Source organism: Ursus maritimus, unplaced genomic scaffold, assembly GCF_017311325.1.
Source record: "Ursus maritimus isolate PB19 unplaced genomic scaffold, ASM1731132v1 scaffold_26, whole genome shotgun sequence".
NCBI classification, from domain to species: Eukaryota; Metazoa; Chordata; class Mammalia; order Carnivora; family Ursidae; genus Ursus; species Ursus maritimus.
Window position 1 is genome coordinate 449,710 of NW_024425119.1, and position 14,385 is coordinate 464,094.

Below are 14,385 nucleotides of genomic sequence, written 5' to 3' on the forward strand. Positions count from 1 at the left end.
CTCATACTTTATAAAAAAAAATTTTCTCTGAATTATCCCAAGCAAAGCTGCAACCTTTGCCATTTGAAAGGGGAGGTGGGTGCCCTTAGGGCTCACATGGCAGTGAACTCACCAACACACGGCACTGCAGCTGCTAGATGGAGCAGTGTGGCCGTGAGCAAGTTACCTAACCCGTGTGGCCTCGGTTTTGCCCCAGCCCCTCTAGCGTATCAGTGTGAGGATTAGGTGACACAGTCCAGAGAGTGCTGGCATGGGAGCCGTTGGTGCTGCTGGGCCTGGAGAAGCAGTGTCCCCCCTCTGTCCTTCTCACACTGTGGAGCTTGTGGCAGCCTCGGCAGAAGAGGGGAGATGACCAGACCTGACACTGCTCTCCGTCTTCCAGTTGGCCTTGCTGGAGTTGAGCGGTGCTAGTCCCGTGTGTTCAGGAAGGGACCCGGGCTCTCACCAGCGCCCACACCGCTTTTAGCTCCCCCAAGTCTGGCCGATGTCTGCCTTGGGGTCCAAATCCAGACCCTTCAGAGTCCATCTCCGCCCTTCTCTAGGTCTTCACATTGCAGCCCTGGGCAGACCACAACCCATTTACACCTGCACAGGCAGTCTCTCTGTCTATCTGTCTGTCCTTTTCTTCCTTCCTTTGAATGTTTCTGCTTTACAGTCCCATTTGATGAGAATGACCTGGAGGAAGATGTGGACTCAGAGCCGGCAGAGATAGAAGGGGAGGCAGCGGAGAATGGGGACACAGGGGACACTGGTGCTGAGCTGGATGATGGTACGAGGGACCCCAGAGCCTCCCTTCTCCACTGTGCTGACTGCCCTCTTCCCCACTGTGTCATTGCCACTCAGGAAAGATAAGATACGTTAAAGCAAAGGCAAGGCACACAGAAGAGGCCGCCGTTACGTCTCCTGGTCTCATTCCTTATTCTGGCACGAACTTGAATGCGTGTCATCCCACTCCTAAGCCTGCAGACGGCAGAGCCTGCATTCAGTACGTAGTGGTTGCGAAACCGAGCAGACTGGGTGCTTTAGACAAGGGCCTCTAATTCAGTGGATGTCCTCTGAATGGTAGCTGCAAGGAGATGGCATTTTAAGAATTATAGTCTGGTTGGTTGGGGAAAGGGGACAGGGACTGGCCTGGGAGAAATGAGAGGGTCCAGGCGAGACTGTGAGGGGCGTGGTCGTCGCTGTGGTGTTACGGGAAACAGACCGTGAGTCCACGAAGCAAAGCCTGCCCTTCACAGGCACATGTACTGTGTCTCTTTCTGTTCTGGTCCCTCACGTGCCATCTTGTGCATTTAAAAAGAAAATGAAGCACCGCAGGCTTTGATGAGAGCACCATGTTTCAGAGAATAAGGGGCCTTGGGCCAAGTCTCTCAGAAGCTTGGTGGGAACTAGTAGGCAGGGCCCAGCTGGGGCACAGAGCCAGGTCTAGACGCTGGTTTGGCTGCTTTCTGGGGACGGCAGGAGACTCGAAAAGAAGCAGGGCCTCACTCGGGTGCTGTGCTCTCCCTTCCCTCCGCTAGATCAGCGCTGGTCTGATGATATCCCATCAGATGCCGAAACAGAGCTCCGCGTGCAGCGCCAGGCAGCGGTGGAGGCAGAGCTGGAGCTGAGGGTATCCGAAAACGAGGAGGAGCAACCCGTCACCACACCAGGGCCCCGGGAGAGAAGTAAGTCTGTGGTCTCAGGAGAAACTGCTTCCAGAATTCCCTCTGAGAGCCTGCAAGGACGAGAGCGGTCCCCAGGACACAGGTCACCGACGTGGAGCTGGAGCAGAGCTGGCGCGCTGCACACCAGCCTCCAGACGGCGGACAGCTCTGTTAGCTGTCCTCCTTCCCCATGCACGGACCCTGCACGTGGCTTTGGCCAACAGCCCTTTCTGTGTGTGCTCTGGAGCCATGAACGTGTAGGAGGTACATCCCCAAGCTGGACACATCACACACACAGGAAGAAAGTCCACACTCCAGAGTGAGCAGAGGTGGCATCCGGGGACACTCTGGGAAAGCACTTTTCCTCTGCTGGCCGACAGGGACCCCTACAGAGGTGGCTGGGAGAGGAGCTCTCAGCAGGAAGGTGGGGGTGCTTCCTTTTGTCAACCCTGTGTCTGTTCTGTTCAGGTGCTGCCCAAGTCCCCAGCCCTGCCCCATCCCCTGAGGAGCGAGCTGGTCTGCTCTTCCCAGGCCATAGCCCTGTGGCAGAGGTAAGGGCTCAGGGCTCCCTGTGGGGGACGGAACTGATGGGACCTCATCTTAGGGCCCTTGCTGTGAATCCATTTTTTTGCTTCTTGTGCTAAGCGGGCCTGCTGAAAACAGGAGTGGCCTTGGGGATCCAGCTCAGTCCTCACCACGAGGACAGGGCAGTCTGGGCAGCATCTCCCTAACCCTGCGCTGTACCAATCCCAGACCTGAGTCATCCCACCACTGTGTCGCTCTGCTATCATACCACAACATTTTAAAAGTAACTGTTTTTAAGTTAAAACAATAATTTTCGTGGAATCATTGGTTTGATATTACAGATGGATTTGTTTCTTACTGTTATGTAAAATGAACATATGACTGAGTTTTAAAATTAAAAATATTCACCCAGATTACCAGTGGTATGTGAGCCACACGTTGGAGAATGCTATGTAAGTGGATCACAACAGTATGATTTCACCTATGGGAAATGCTATCTGGAGGACAGATCGGGGAAGGAGGCCAAACTCAAGACCTGGGTTGGCTTGATTTGGTCTTTGAGATTCTAAGAAGCAAGATGAATTTGGTGATTTCATTCGTGAAATTGGGGGAGCTTTGCTGAGACTAATGGGTGGGGTGACATAAGGATTTGTGCAGGAATATCTGGATCTTTGAGCTTCCTGGGAAAGACAATTTGTAGTATAGACTGTAAAAAAAAAAAAAAAATAGCTGTTTTAAATCTTACACTGTGGGCCCCTGTCTTCATACATCAGAGATCTGGAGCTCTCGGGGTCCATCGTCAGGAGAGCTGGATCCATTAACATGCTTTGGGCAGTGTCCATTTTAGTGCACAAAGAATGTAGGATGTGTTTGAGATGAACCAAACCCTGAAAGCTAAGTCTGTTCAGCAGAGTAGAGTGGCTTTAAAAATTGAACAAATAGAGCAGAAAGTGAGGAAGGTTCTCCTGGAGCCATTTGAATGACAGCCTAAAGGACAGAGAGAGGAATTTATTTCATAAACACAGGCCCTTTGAGAGAGAGCTCCCCAGTGGGTTTCTTCTGACCATTGAACCCTTCCTTCTAAGCAGCTTCTGTCTTCCTTTTCTGTAGGGGGCCCAAATCCCACCTGTCTCTGTTGCTACCAAGGTGAAATTGCCCGAAGAGAGCCTTTCCCCTGAACCTTTGCTCCCCAAAGTGAAGCCCAAAGAGGAAGTGCCCACTGACCAGAGAGCTGGGCGCTCTCCTATCCGATTGCAGCCAGTGGCTCTGCCGGAAGCCAGGACACCTACCTCCCCAGTTAGTTCACAGCACCTGTCACCATTGGCCACCTCCACCCCCACCACCACCCAGCTCCCCATTTGTTCCCAGCCTCAGCCTTCCACTGAGGCCACTGTCCCATCCCCCACCAAGTCCCCCATACGCTTCCAGCCTGTTCCAGCCAAAACATCCATCCCCATGGTTCCCCTCCCCTTGAAGAACCAAGGGGACACCAAGGATAGACTGGGCAGCCCTCTGGCTGTGGATGAGGCCCTGAAACGGAATGACCTGGTGGCAGAGTTCTGGATGAAGAGCGCCGAGATCCGCCGCAGCCTCGGGCTCACACCCGTAGATCGGAGCAAGGTGTCCGAGACCAGCTTCCCCTCACCTGCCTTTAAACCAGCGTCCCTAAAATCCTATTCAGTTGAGAAGTCTCCTCAGGGTGAGGGGCTCCAGCTTCTAAAACCTCCACCTGTGCCTAAGAGGCTAGGCCTGCCAAAGTCGGATGGTGACCAACCCTCCCTGCCGACCCCCAAGTCCCCATCTGACAGAGAGTTGAAAAGCTCCCATGAGGAAAGAAGAGATCTATCGAGCAGCTCTGGGCTGGGCCTTCATGGGAGCTCATCCAACATGAAAACTTTGGGCAGCCAGAGCTTCAACACCTCGGACTCCACCATGCTCACTCCACCTTCAAGCCCACCCCCACCCCCACCCCAGGATGAGGAGCCCGCAACTCTTCGAAGGAAGCCGTATCAGACTTATGAGCATAAGGAGACCGAGCCCAAAGCCTCGGTGATCCCACCCCCCCCACCTGCCTCCTTTATGCGGGCCCCCAGAGAGCCTGCCCAGCCCCCTCGAGAAGAGGTGCGGAAGTCGTTTGTGGAGAGCGTGGATGAGATCCCCTTTGCCGATGACGTGGAGGATACCTATGATGACAGGACGGAGGACTCAAGTCTACAAGAGAAGTTCTTCACCCCCCCCTCCTACTGGCCCCGCACGGAGAGGCCCCTCCACCCACCCCTAGCCAAGGAGAATGGTAGGTTGCCTACTCTGGAGAGTGGGGTCCAACCACAGAAGAGGGGCCTGCCCGTAGTCTCTCCAGAAGCCAAGGAGCTGGCTGAGGAGCGCATGCGAGCCAGGGAGAAGTCTGTGAAGAGCCAGGCGTTGAGAGACGCTATGGCCAAGCAGCTGAGTAGGATGAAGGAGATGGAGATGGCAGCTGGGACCTCCAGGCCCCCAGGAGGCACCTCCCGCAAAGCCTCCTCAGTTCCCTCCAAGGGCAAAGACCTCGGCCCCGAATCCCCTAAACGCCCAGTTCTCAAAGGCCCCGGGGAGCCCACCCTGAAGCACGAAGCCACTAGTGAGGAGGTCCTCTCCCCTCCATCGGACTCAGGGGGCCCCGATGGTTCAGTCACCTCATCCGAGGGCTCCAGTGGGAAGAGCAAGAAGAGATCGTCACTCTTCTCCCCCCGCAGAAACAAGAAAGAGAAGAAGTCCAAAGGTGAGGGCCGGCCCGCAGAGAAGCCCAGCCCAAACCTCCTGGAGGAAGCTGCTGCCAAGCCCAGGTCCTTGTGGAAGTCAGTCTTTTCTGGGTACAAGAAGGACAAGAAGAAGAAGGGCGATGACAAGTCCTGTTCCAGCACTCCTTCCAGCAGTGCCACTGTGGACTTGGGCAAGCACAGGATGTCTCCCGTTGTGCGAGCAGGTATGTCAGCACCAGGGGACCCCTCCTGGGGCAGGGCATAAGGGCTGTGTCCTCCAGGCATTGGTTCTCCTCAAAAGATCCATTTCTCCTGCTGCTTCTCTGAGAGTTCTTAGAAGCTATGCTGATGGGGTAAGGAAGAAAGAAGCTGAACCATAGGCTCACAGAGCATATTCCACGTGGTAGAATAATTCTAAAACCCAGCTTGGAACTGAGTAAGGGAGACCTGGGAGGTGTGTGCACTTCCTCAGGTCACACAGCCCCAGAGCAGGGCCTGATTCTGAGCAAGGTGGAGCGCGGCACTTCGGGGAGGAACCAAGCGGACACCACCTACTCAGTGTTCGCACTGCCCCTGCCAGCACAGGTGTCGGCCTCCAAGCTCCTGGCTCCCCCGCATGGGTTAAGAAAGAAGCCAGCCTCTCCCCTGCTCTCCTGGGTGGTGCGCGTGCATGTAGGAGGCAGGAAAGCACCGTGGTGTCCTCGATTTGCCTCTTCTTTCCACCCCCAGAGCTTCAGCTACGGCGCCAGTTGAGCTTCTCGGAGGACTCGGACCTCTCCAGTGACGACATCCTTGACAGGTCCTCCCAGAAGTCCAGGCGAGAGGTATGTAGGGGTCAAGCCCAGCCTAAACCCCTGTAGTGTTGGTCTTAGCTGAGGTGGAAGAAAGGGAAAGCAAATCTCAAGCCCAGGGTGGAAAGCGAGCGCCTTCCTCGGATCTCCCAGCAGAGCCACTGCTGAATCCTGAGCCCAGCCCAGGCCCAAGTAAGAGAGACATAAAGGGAGTTCTTCTCTTGGGTCTTTTTTTTAGTGAACAGCTGGGGCTTATTTGTTTCAATGTCTTCTTGGGAAGAAAACAGAGACATTCCACACCCAAAGATTCACTCGATTTTTAGCAAGCTGCTGGCATTCTCCATTCCTTCTTTTGTCCTCAGAAATCCCATGTGGAAAAGCATCCACCAGTGTCCAGAGTGACAGGAGAGGGGTTGTCCGTGCCCCAGTCTGGTGGAGGTTGGGACAGGGATGATGGTTTAGGCAGTAGATGGAGGCTGAGTCACTAAGGAATGCACCCTGTCATCCTGCCTGCTTTGTACATTTGTGGATTAGAGAGGAAATTTTGCTATTAAAGAACCAGTCCAGGAAACTGACCTGGATTCTGTGCTGAGAAGGGCACTATGGATCTGACTTGGTCCCTTTTACTGCCCCAGGCTTAGGAGCTGAGGAGGCCACTCGACTCTCCTGAGGAGCAAACCCACAATGTGGAGGGCTCTTGGATATTTATTCAATCTTTTGATTTCCAAGGGCTCTTGTAGCTCTGTGTAGAGATATTGAAGTTGGAGGAGGGAGAGGGATTAGAGAAAGTCCTGACATGGCATCGGCATCACGGAAACAGTGATGGGGTGGGGCGACAGTCCAGAAAGGCCTGGGCAGCACACAAGGGCAGTTGAAGCTGCACCATCTCCGTTGTCTGGCCTGGGACACACACTCAGCCTCCTGTCCCTGGTGACAGCCCAGCTATCTTCAGCTCCCTTTTCTGAATGAAAGATGTCCCCAGAACGCCATATACCTTCCTTACAGGGCTCTCCGGGGCTTGCATTTGAGTCTGCCTCTCTGTTGGCTTCCAGGGAATTGCCACGGCAGACCTGAGCCTCACACGTATCTGGTCAGTAAAGATGGCTCTGCAGCTGTGGCCAGCCCCCTCCTCCCAGCCCAGTCCAGCTTTTAACAACTTGGCACACTGGAGGAAACCCATCTTTTAGTTCTCCTCTCACTCTTGGTCTGTTGGCCTCCCCTGGCCATGCCAGCTGTTTACCTGTCCAGTCTGCTAGAAGGACACCTGAACAGTCAGGCCTCTGATCCCGCCCTGCCTTGTGCAGAGCCAACTCTCACTTGTCCTGGCCAGGCTGGCACTGAGTTAGGGTTGGGACCCTGTGTGCTGGCTCTCCCCCAGGAGCCTGGCTTCGTGGGTTTCCTGTCAAGTGCTCCCCATTGTGCTTTCCCAGGCAGCAGCATTTCCCAGTCCTACTGACATTGGGACTAAGAACTGCTTCTGGATATGTACATGGGTCCCTCAAAATGTGCTGACACTGGGGACTGGCACTTCCTTAGGGGGCTCATGGAGCAGGGCGGTGGTGGGCAGGGGGTCTGTGAAGGAGAATGTGGCTCAGGGTTCACTGTGCCTCCGTGTAGATATGCAGATATTCAGCCAGTTCATCTCCTGTTGGTCAGAAACTCCCATCTGTGGTTGCTTTTGTGGTCAGTCTCTCCACTGTTTCTCTATTAATTAATGAAACATCCTGGCAGAACATGGAGTGGCAGGCTGCCCAAGCTGGCCATGCCAAGGCTTCTTCTTGGCAGTATGTGTCACTGAGGACAGCTTTCCCTGGGGCCTGCTGGCCTGAGGCACATAGGGAGCTCTTCCCCTTCAACGTGCCCAACAAGTCGTGGACCCCACTCCTAGAATCCCAGAATCAGAGGCGTGGGGGGCTTCGTGTTCCGTGTGTGCCCCCATGGGGCAGAGCCATTTGCTGGAGGTTGAGCGGACAATACTAAAGTCAAAGCTGAGCCTAGGACGTGGTGACCTGAATCCTGCTGTGGTGTGAGGTTGGCCTGGGTGAGAGCAGACTCTGTATTTTCAAGGATGGAAGCTAAAGCACGAAAACAAAACAAAAACAGGCGTGCTGGACACTTTGGAGTAATTAAGTGAATTTGGTCATAGATGGTATAATATGTGTAGATATGCAGCGTTATCACATCACATCAATGTATGTTCCTTGTAAGACATTAAGGTACATGTAAGGATTATATACATCAAATCTATAGCAAAATGCTAACATTTAGCAAATCTAGGCGAAGGTGTTCATTGTTCTCTTCCAACTTTTCCTAGGTTTGAAAATTTTCAGAGCAGGAAGTAAAGCAAGTGGGGACACCTAAAGGGACAGTGGGGTCAGGAGGGAGCATCTCTAGCAGCTGGGGGAAATGGTTCCTCTTAAGTCACAGATCCATCTCTGCGTCAGGCGTCTGTGAAACAGGTGCCTGAGTTTTATTTCATTTAAACATCAACAACAAAAACCCTAAAATTGAAAATAACTTATTTTTATTTAAAATGTTTACTTAGAAAAATTAAGATAATACAGACTAAATCTACATATCACCTGTAACCCTACCAACAAAAGATAATTCACATTCGCCTCTCTTCTTTGCCTGAGTCTGACTTTAAATATAAGTGATGCACTGTGTCTTCACCTCTGTGGCCCAGCCATGGGCGTGTGCATTTGCTCTGGGACGGGCTGTGGTCCCCACGTCACAGCAGAAGCAGCGGCTGTGGCTGGCCTCCGTCTGTCCACACACCGCAGATGCGTCATGACGTCTCTGCTTGAGTCGCTGCCTCTGCCGAGTTGGAACCTGCCCTCGCCTGCCAGAAGTCAGTCCGCGATCGCCCCCACTCCCTTTAACTCTTTACAGCAGCCACGGTGCGGGGCAGACGTTCGCCTAGGTTGTGGTTACGGAGTTTCTACGGAGTGGTTCACATGCTGCTTGGGGAAATCATCTGTCTTCTGGTTTTTTTAGCTGATTTGTTCTAATAGTGAGATTCATCCTCTCACTCTGGCTTGTGGGAAAGATGAGTCAGTCTGAGGCAGGACCTATGTGCCTGATATACTTTTGGTGAATATCTGTTATTTATGCTATTTTAGGCCCCTTTCACTGTGCATAATCAAGAAATGGCCCCCACCCCCATCCAGGATTTCTGGGTGGCCCACTAGGAGCCCACCTGGCCCACACTGCCAGGAGAGAGCCTTTTGGAAGAGATCAGTAGGTTTGATACTCAGTTTCCTCTGTATCTTTGTCTCTATGTCCCTAGCAACAGGAATTTCCCACCACCAGGGCTGCGCACCCCCCCCCGACTGAGCTGAAAGAAGTGGTCTGAATTTCCACAAGCAGATGGGTTACTGAAGGCGAAATGGCATCATAACCATATATTTAAACAGCTTTAGTTTATTATACACAAGGGAGAGTGAAAAGAGAAGATTTGGAGCATAGCAAGGAAGAAGCTGTCTTCTCAGTAGAAAAGTGAACCCAGTCCTTATTCAAAACCAGGGTTCACTGAGACTCTGCTGCTAGGATCTGTATCCCCAGGTTCCTCACTTACGCAGTCCTGTGTGACATTGTGAAAAATAATCATGTGTTTTAGTCTTTAGTCTCGCGTGTTTGTTTTAAACCTCTAACTGATTTTGCTCCATTTCTGTGTTCTAGTTTTAATTTTTTAATTGTTATTACTATTCTGTTTTGTTTTCCGTTTCCATCCCCTTAAAAGTCGATTTCTGTACCACACGCCTTGGCGTTCAGGAGAGCGCATGCATCAAAGGTAGTGTCTCATTCCCGTGGCTGGTCGTCGTTGCATGCGTGTCTGTGATTAACCACGCGGAGCAGCCCCCAGCCCTGGCCCTCCAGCCACACCCTCACTAACTGTTCCCACACGCATGGAGCCGTAGCGAACACTGGCAGCAGAACTCTCTTTAGCTGTGTCATGCGGACGAAGGGGAGATGCCCTACTCTTGACTGGCTGGAGTGCATGTGGTAATTTCACTCCAGGGCTGCCCTTTGGGACTGGGCACCACAGGAATGGGGAGTTCGTGTGCTCTCTGCTCTGTGACCTGCAAGGTGAAATGCTTAGGGCATGAGAACACCATGATGTTCCTTAAGGACTTCCCTGCTCAGTTGGCCCTCCACCTTCCTTGAGCTCTTAAAGATTATTAGACTATACTCATGAGTTGAATTTGGAAGTCTCTTTTAAGATCTATCAAAGTCTCTCTTTTTTTAACTTAAAGGAAATAAAGAAGATGTTAGGAATAGAGGCAGACCCCTCAGCATTTGCCTCTTGGTGGTTGCTTGGTGTTTACACAAGGCATCTGACCCTGCCTTGCACCCTCAATGCCCACATTTGCGGGTGGAGTTGCTCAGGAGGTCGTGTCCACGGATTTGCCCTGTTGCCTCCCTAGGGCTCCATGGCAGTGGCTGGAACCGCCCTGCCAGACCGCCGCCTCCCTCCTCTCAGTGTCCGACTGCTGCCTCTGTGCAGACCCTGGGGGCAGTCTGGGTTCACCTCCCTGGCTCCCTTCTCCAGTCTGGATCAGTGAGCTTGGGGCTCACTCAGACTTAGAAGCATTCCCATTTTCTCTACTTCGGGTGTTACTTCTTAGAGAGCCTTATAAATATCACTCATCTGAAGGAAGTAGCATTTTATATGAAACAAGAAAATAAAAGGATCCTGATTTTTCTTTTTCCTTTCCCTGTATAGGCATACATTTCTGCAGTGCCCTCCTAGAAGCAGGAGGCTTGGGGGAACTAATTATCATATTTTTACCCCCTGAAAGTCTGAAAAAGAGCAGACATCCTTGCATGGGAAACAGGTGATCTCTGTGATAAAGGAGCGTCTGACCCTTGGTCCTTTTAACTTCCTAACATTCAGTCCCCACTCAGCCTCCTGCCCCTGGGGCAGTATCTCATTTGTAGAGCTTTAGCTGTGCCCTGTAGCAGTCAGGCCTCCAGCAAGGACGAGTGTCAGTGAGGCCTCTGGCCGAGTCGCAGCCTGGGAGTCTGCCCGCCAGGCACTGGGCAGAAGGGCAGCTCCGACCTAGTGGAAGTGCTCTCCCTGCCCAAGCCTGCCGCACCTGGCTAAGGAGATCTCTCTCATTCTCCCCAGCCAAGAACTTACACGGAAGAGGAACTGAACGCGAAACTGACCCGGCGTGTGCAGAAGGCGGCTCGGAGACAGGCCAAGCAAGAGGAACTGAAGCGGCTACACCGAGCCCAGGTAAAATCACTGAAGGGGCCACAGCTCCTGAGAGAGAAAGAGCTTCCTTCTCTCCAACATGCTAGTCCTTGTCTGCAACACGGGAGGGTAAAAGGACAGAGCAGAACAAGACGGGGAGTCCCTGATATCTGAGAGGACAGCCCCAACGTGTCAGGCCACAAGCCTCTGGATCGGTGCAACCGCAGAAGCCTCGTTTTTATGGAATTCTGGGTAGAAAAGGAAGAGCCGGGCTTTGAGTTTCCCACATGCCTTGCTGTGGAGTAATCATTGTAAAGTCAACTAGTTCAGTTGGGAGGACTGTCATCAAGAGGCCATCTGTGACCTGTCAGCCTCTGGTGGGTCTGGGCTTCCCAGGTCAGAGCTGTCCTCCAGGCATCAGCCTCTGTGTTCAGGCCTCACAGATCCTAGACCATTCCAGATTTTCTTTCTGGAACAAAAAAATCATTTCTTTATATAAAGTATTAAAAGATATCTAAATACAATATGTTTTTATAATGAAATTGTGTATATATATAATTGTATTCATATTAGTACACTAATCAAAAACTATAATCAATGAGAAACATTAACGGGAAACCCAAATACCAAGATATTCCTCTGAATATCATGTTTAGCAAGCATCAAAATCCACCAGTCTTTTAGTCCTTTTTTTGAACATTATTCTGTATCCACGTTCTCTGCACTGATTAGATCCCTGGATTTTATTTGGTTTTCTGTGTGACATTTTCCAGGTATATGTCATGGGCTGCTGCTTTGGGGGTTGAATGTCCTTCTGGTATCCATGATTAGTCTCCGTGTAGCACAGAGAAACTTCTCACTATACACTTCCAAACAGATTCTAGCACATTGCTCCATTCTAGATTTTTTTTTTAATCTTCTAGAGGCAGAATTTCTGCAGTGCCCTCCAAGAACCCCTGCTAGTGCTTTAGCAATCTTACCATTGGCAGGGTCTTACTTAGGACGCAGTACTTCAGTCCTTGATGCAGGAGCTGACCTCACTTCCTGCGTCTGAGCTCCCCTGCTGAGGGCTGGACGGGCACCCGCACGCTGTGCGGCTTACTAACAACAGGCCCTGGGGTATTCGACGTGGTTGGTCTCCACACCCCACTCCAGGCTTAATGCCCAGGGACGAAAGCCTTTCCAACTTTCAGACCTAATTTGTTTTTCTCCCTGTTTGTGTTCGCACAGTTTAGCTGTCCTCCTGAGAGCTAGGAGACAGAGAAAGTTGGGTGCTCACACTTCTGTTTTCCCACAGATTATCCAGCGGCAGCTGGAGCAGGTGGAAGAGAAGCAGAGGCAGCTGGAAGAAAGAGGGGTTGCCGTGGAGAAGGCGCTCCGTGGTGAAGCAGGTATTGTCTGGGTCTCCTTTGGGAGGAGGTTTGTTCCTGAAGGAAAGCCCCTGCCCCCACCCCCCCATAGTAGGCTAGTTTTGTGTCACCTCATGTGGAACTCAGCTGCTTTTCCAGCAGGGTTCTCTGGGGCCCTTCATCACCGAGACCGGAGGTTCCTATTAAGCAAAGGAAAAGGGAAGCATCTCTGTTTGGGACTTCCCGAAGGCCTGCACTTGTTCTTCACCCTGTCGGAGGGTTTGCCGTTTATCTGTAGAACGAACTCTCAGTCCACTTCACGTGTTATTGGCAAGCACTGGGCCTCCTCCTCTCTTCTTCCTCCTTTCTCCCTCCCCACCCCCTTCGTTTCCTCTAGAAAAAAATAGCTGGGAATAAGGGACACTGTACCACAAGGAGCCATCACAGAACTGCACGAGCGGGTCCCCCAGCCTGCACCCCACATGCCACCTCCTGTGTTTAGCTTTGTGTGTTCCCTTTCCTGCTCAGACTGCACACAGAATGGGAGGACACATGCCCCAGAGAGCCCTTACCACCTCCTCCAGTGTGAACCCAGGCTCTATGTCTGCCAGAGGCTGGTCACTCGGGGCAGGGTGGACAGGCACAGGGGACGATGGCGAGCCAGCACAAGGTAGATACGGGAATGGCTGTGAGGACCACACGCTCAGTGGCTGCCATGCCCAGGGAAGAGCTGCAGAGTGTCGTGCAGTCACCCCCACTGTTCATCCAAGGAGCCTGCGAGGTGTGTTCAGCACAGTGGGGCACACAGGAAGCAAGGAAGTACCTGAGTCATCCCTGATCCCAGGGGCCAGAAAGAAGCCCTGTTGGTTCTGGACCTTCAAACCACTGGGCCAGCTCCAACTAGAGGCCCAGCTCAGGCATGGAGTGACTGATCTCTGCTCTCAAGAGTCCATGAGTCTCGGTCCAGCCTCTGGATGGAGAAACTTCCGTGTCTTTGTAGAAAGCACAGGCCTCCAGGGTCAACACTCAAGTTGTGAGGCAGGGCATGAAGAAGGGAGGCGACCTAATGTTGCAGTAACCCCTGATGCCTTGTTCTAGCATGGCAGAGGGACAGGGCTGCTACATCTCCTGGCAGGCAGGCTCTCTGTAAACTCATGACGAACCAGTAAAAGGCAGCCAGGAATGGGGCCAGTTGCTGCCGTCAGATCTTGCCGAGCTGAACTCACAGGAAGTGCCTCATGTCAAGATGAATTTGCAGGGTTCTGCAGGCCCCAAGTTCATTTGCGGGGGAGTCAGGATTCAGGCATAGGAGAAGATCTTTCGGGCCCTTCAAGGCCTAGAAATTGCAGCTGAACAGTCGACTCAGTGATGACCTTCAGGTGAAGAGATGGGATGGGGAGAAAGATGAGGATGTGATCTTGGTTTTGTGCCTTACCTGATGCTGGAGTTACTGCTTGAAGTCTGGGCCACCCAACGAGATGCAAAAAGTCAAACCACTGAGCAGCCTGTAAGCCGGAAGCCTGGGACGTGTGACCGCGAGGCAAGCACTGGCCCGTGTCAATGAGTGGAGATTTGGGTTCGCTTCAGAGGGTCTCCAGGCTTCCAAATGAAGCTGTGATGTCCCCCACCATCCTTGTTTTGGCTTCCTGCCCTGCATGCACTTCCTTGGCCCCTCCGTGATGCCTGACCACCCGGAGGGAATTAGCCTAAGCCCGGCAGGGATGTCCTGCCCGGCTGTTATAGGACTCACAGGGTCCTACCCTCGTTGCTTTCTCTTCTTGCAGATGTCAGGAGGGAGCCTTCTTATCCTTCCCCACAGATTACTTCTGCCAAGATGGAAAATGAGTTATAGATCTTCCAACACATAGAATAACTCAATAGGCTTGTGTACCTCCACTTCATTGTTAGCCTAAGTCCTCAAGGCAGACAGTCTGCGCCTCCTCCTCACAGGGTCCTGAGGTTCAGGTGGGCCGCCCCAGGGTTGATGGTTTCTGCAAAGCACTGGTGTACCTGTTGGATGCCATGCAGTTCAAGACTGTGGCATTGCTTCAGTATTTCTAGAACAGGCTGTTATTCAAGCTGCTGACTGCCAAGGAGTCATAGAAACTCACCCTTGAAGATTGGTGTGCGAGATTG

At 52.4% G+C, this 14,385-nt stretch overlaps 1 protein-coding gene across 1 annotated transcript in view; it reads left to right on the forward strand.

The window, feature by feature from the left end:
• MICAL3 (microtubule associated monooxygenase, calponin and LIM domain containing 3) overlaps nt 1–14,385 on the forward strand; it is a 114,164-nt gene that overhangs the window by 82,632 nt on the left and 17,147 nt on the right. The window contains 7 exon segments of the mRNA XM_040641967.1: nt 656–769; nt 1,521–1,667; nt 2,115–2,197; nt 3,282–5,133; nt 5,639–5,733; nt 10,832–10,942; nt 12,198–12,291. Of these exon segments, the coding sequence (XP_040497901.1) occupies nt 656–769; nt 1,521–1,667; nt 2,115–2,197; nt 3,282–5,133; nt 5,639–5,733; nt 10,832–10,942; nt 12,198–12,291 (2,496 nt within the window).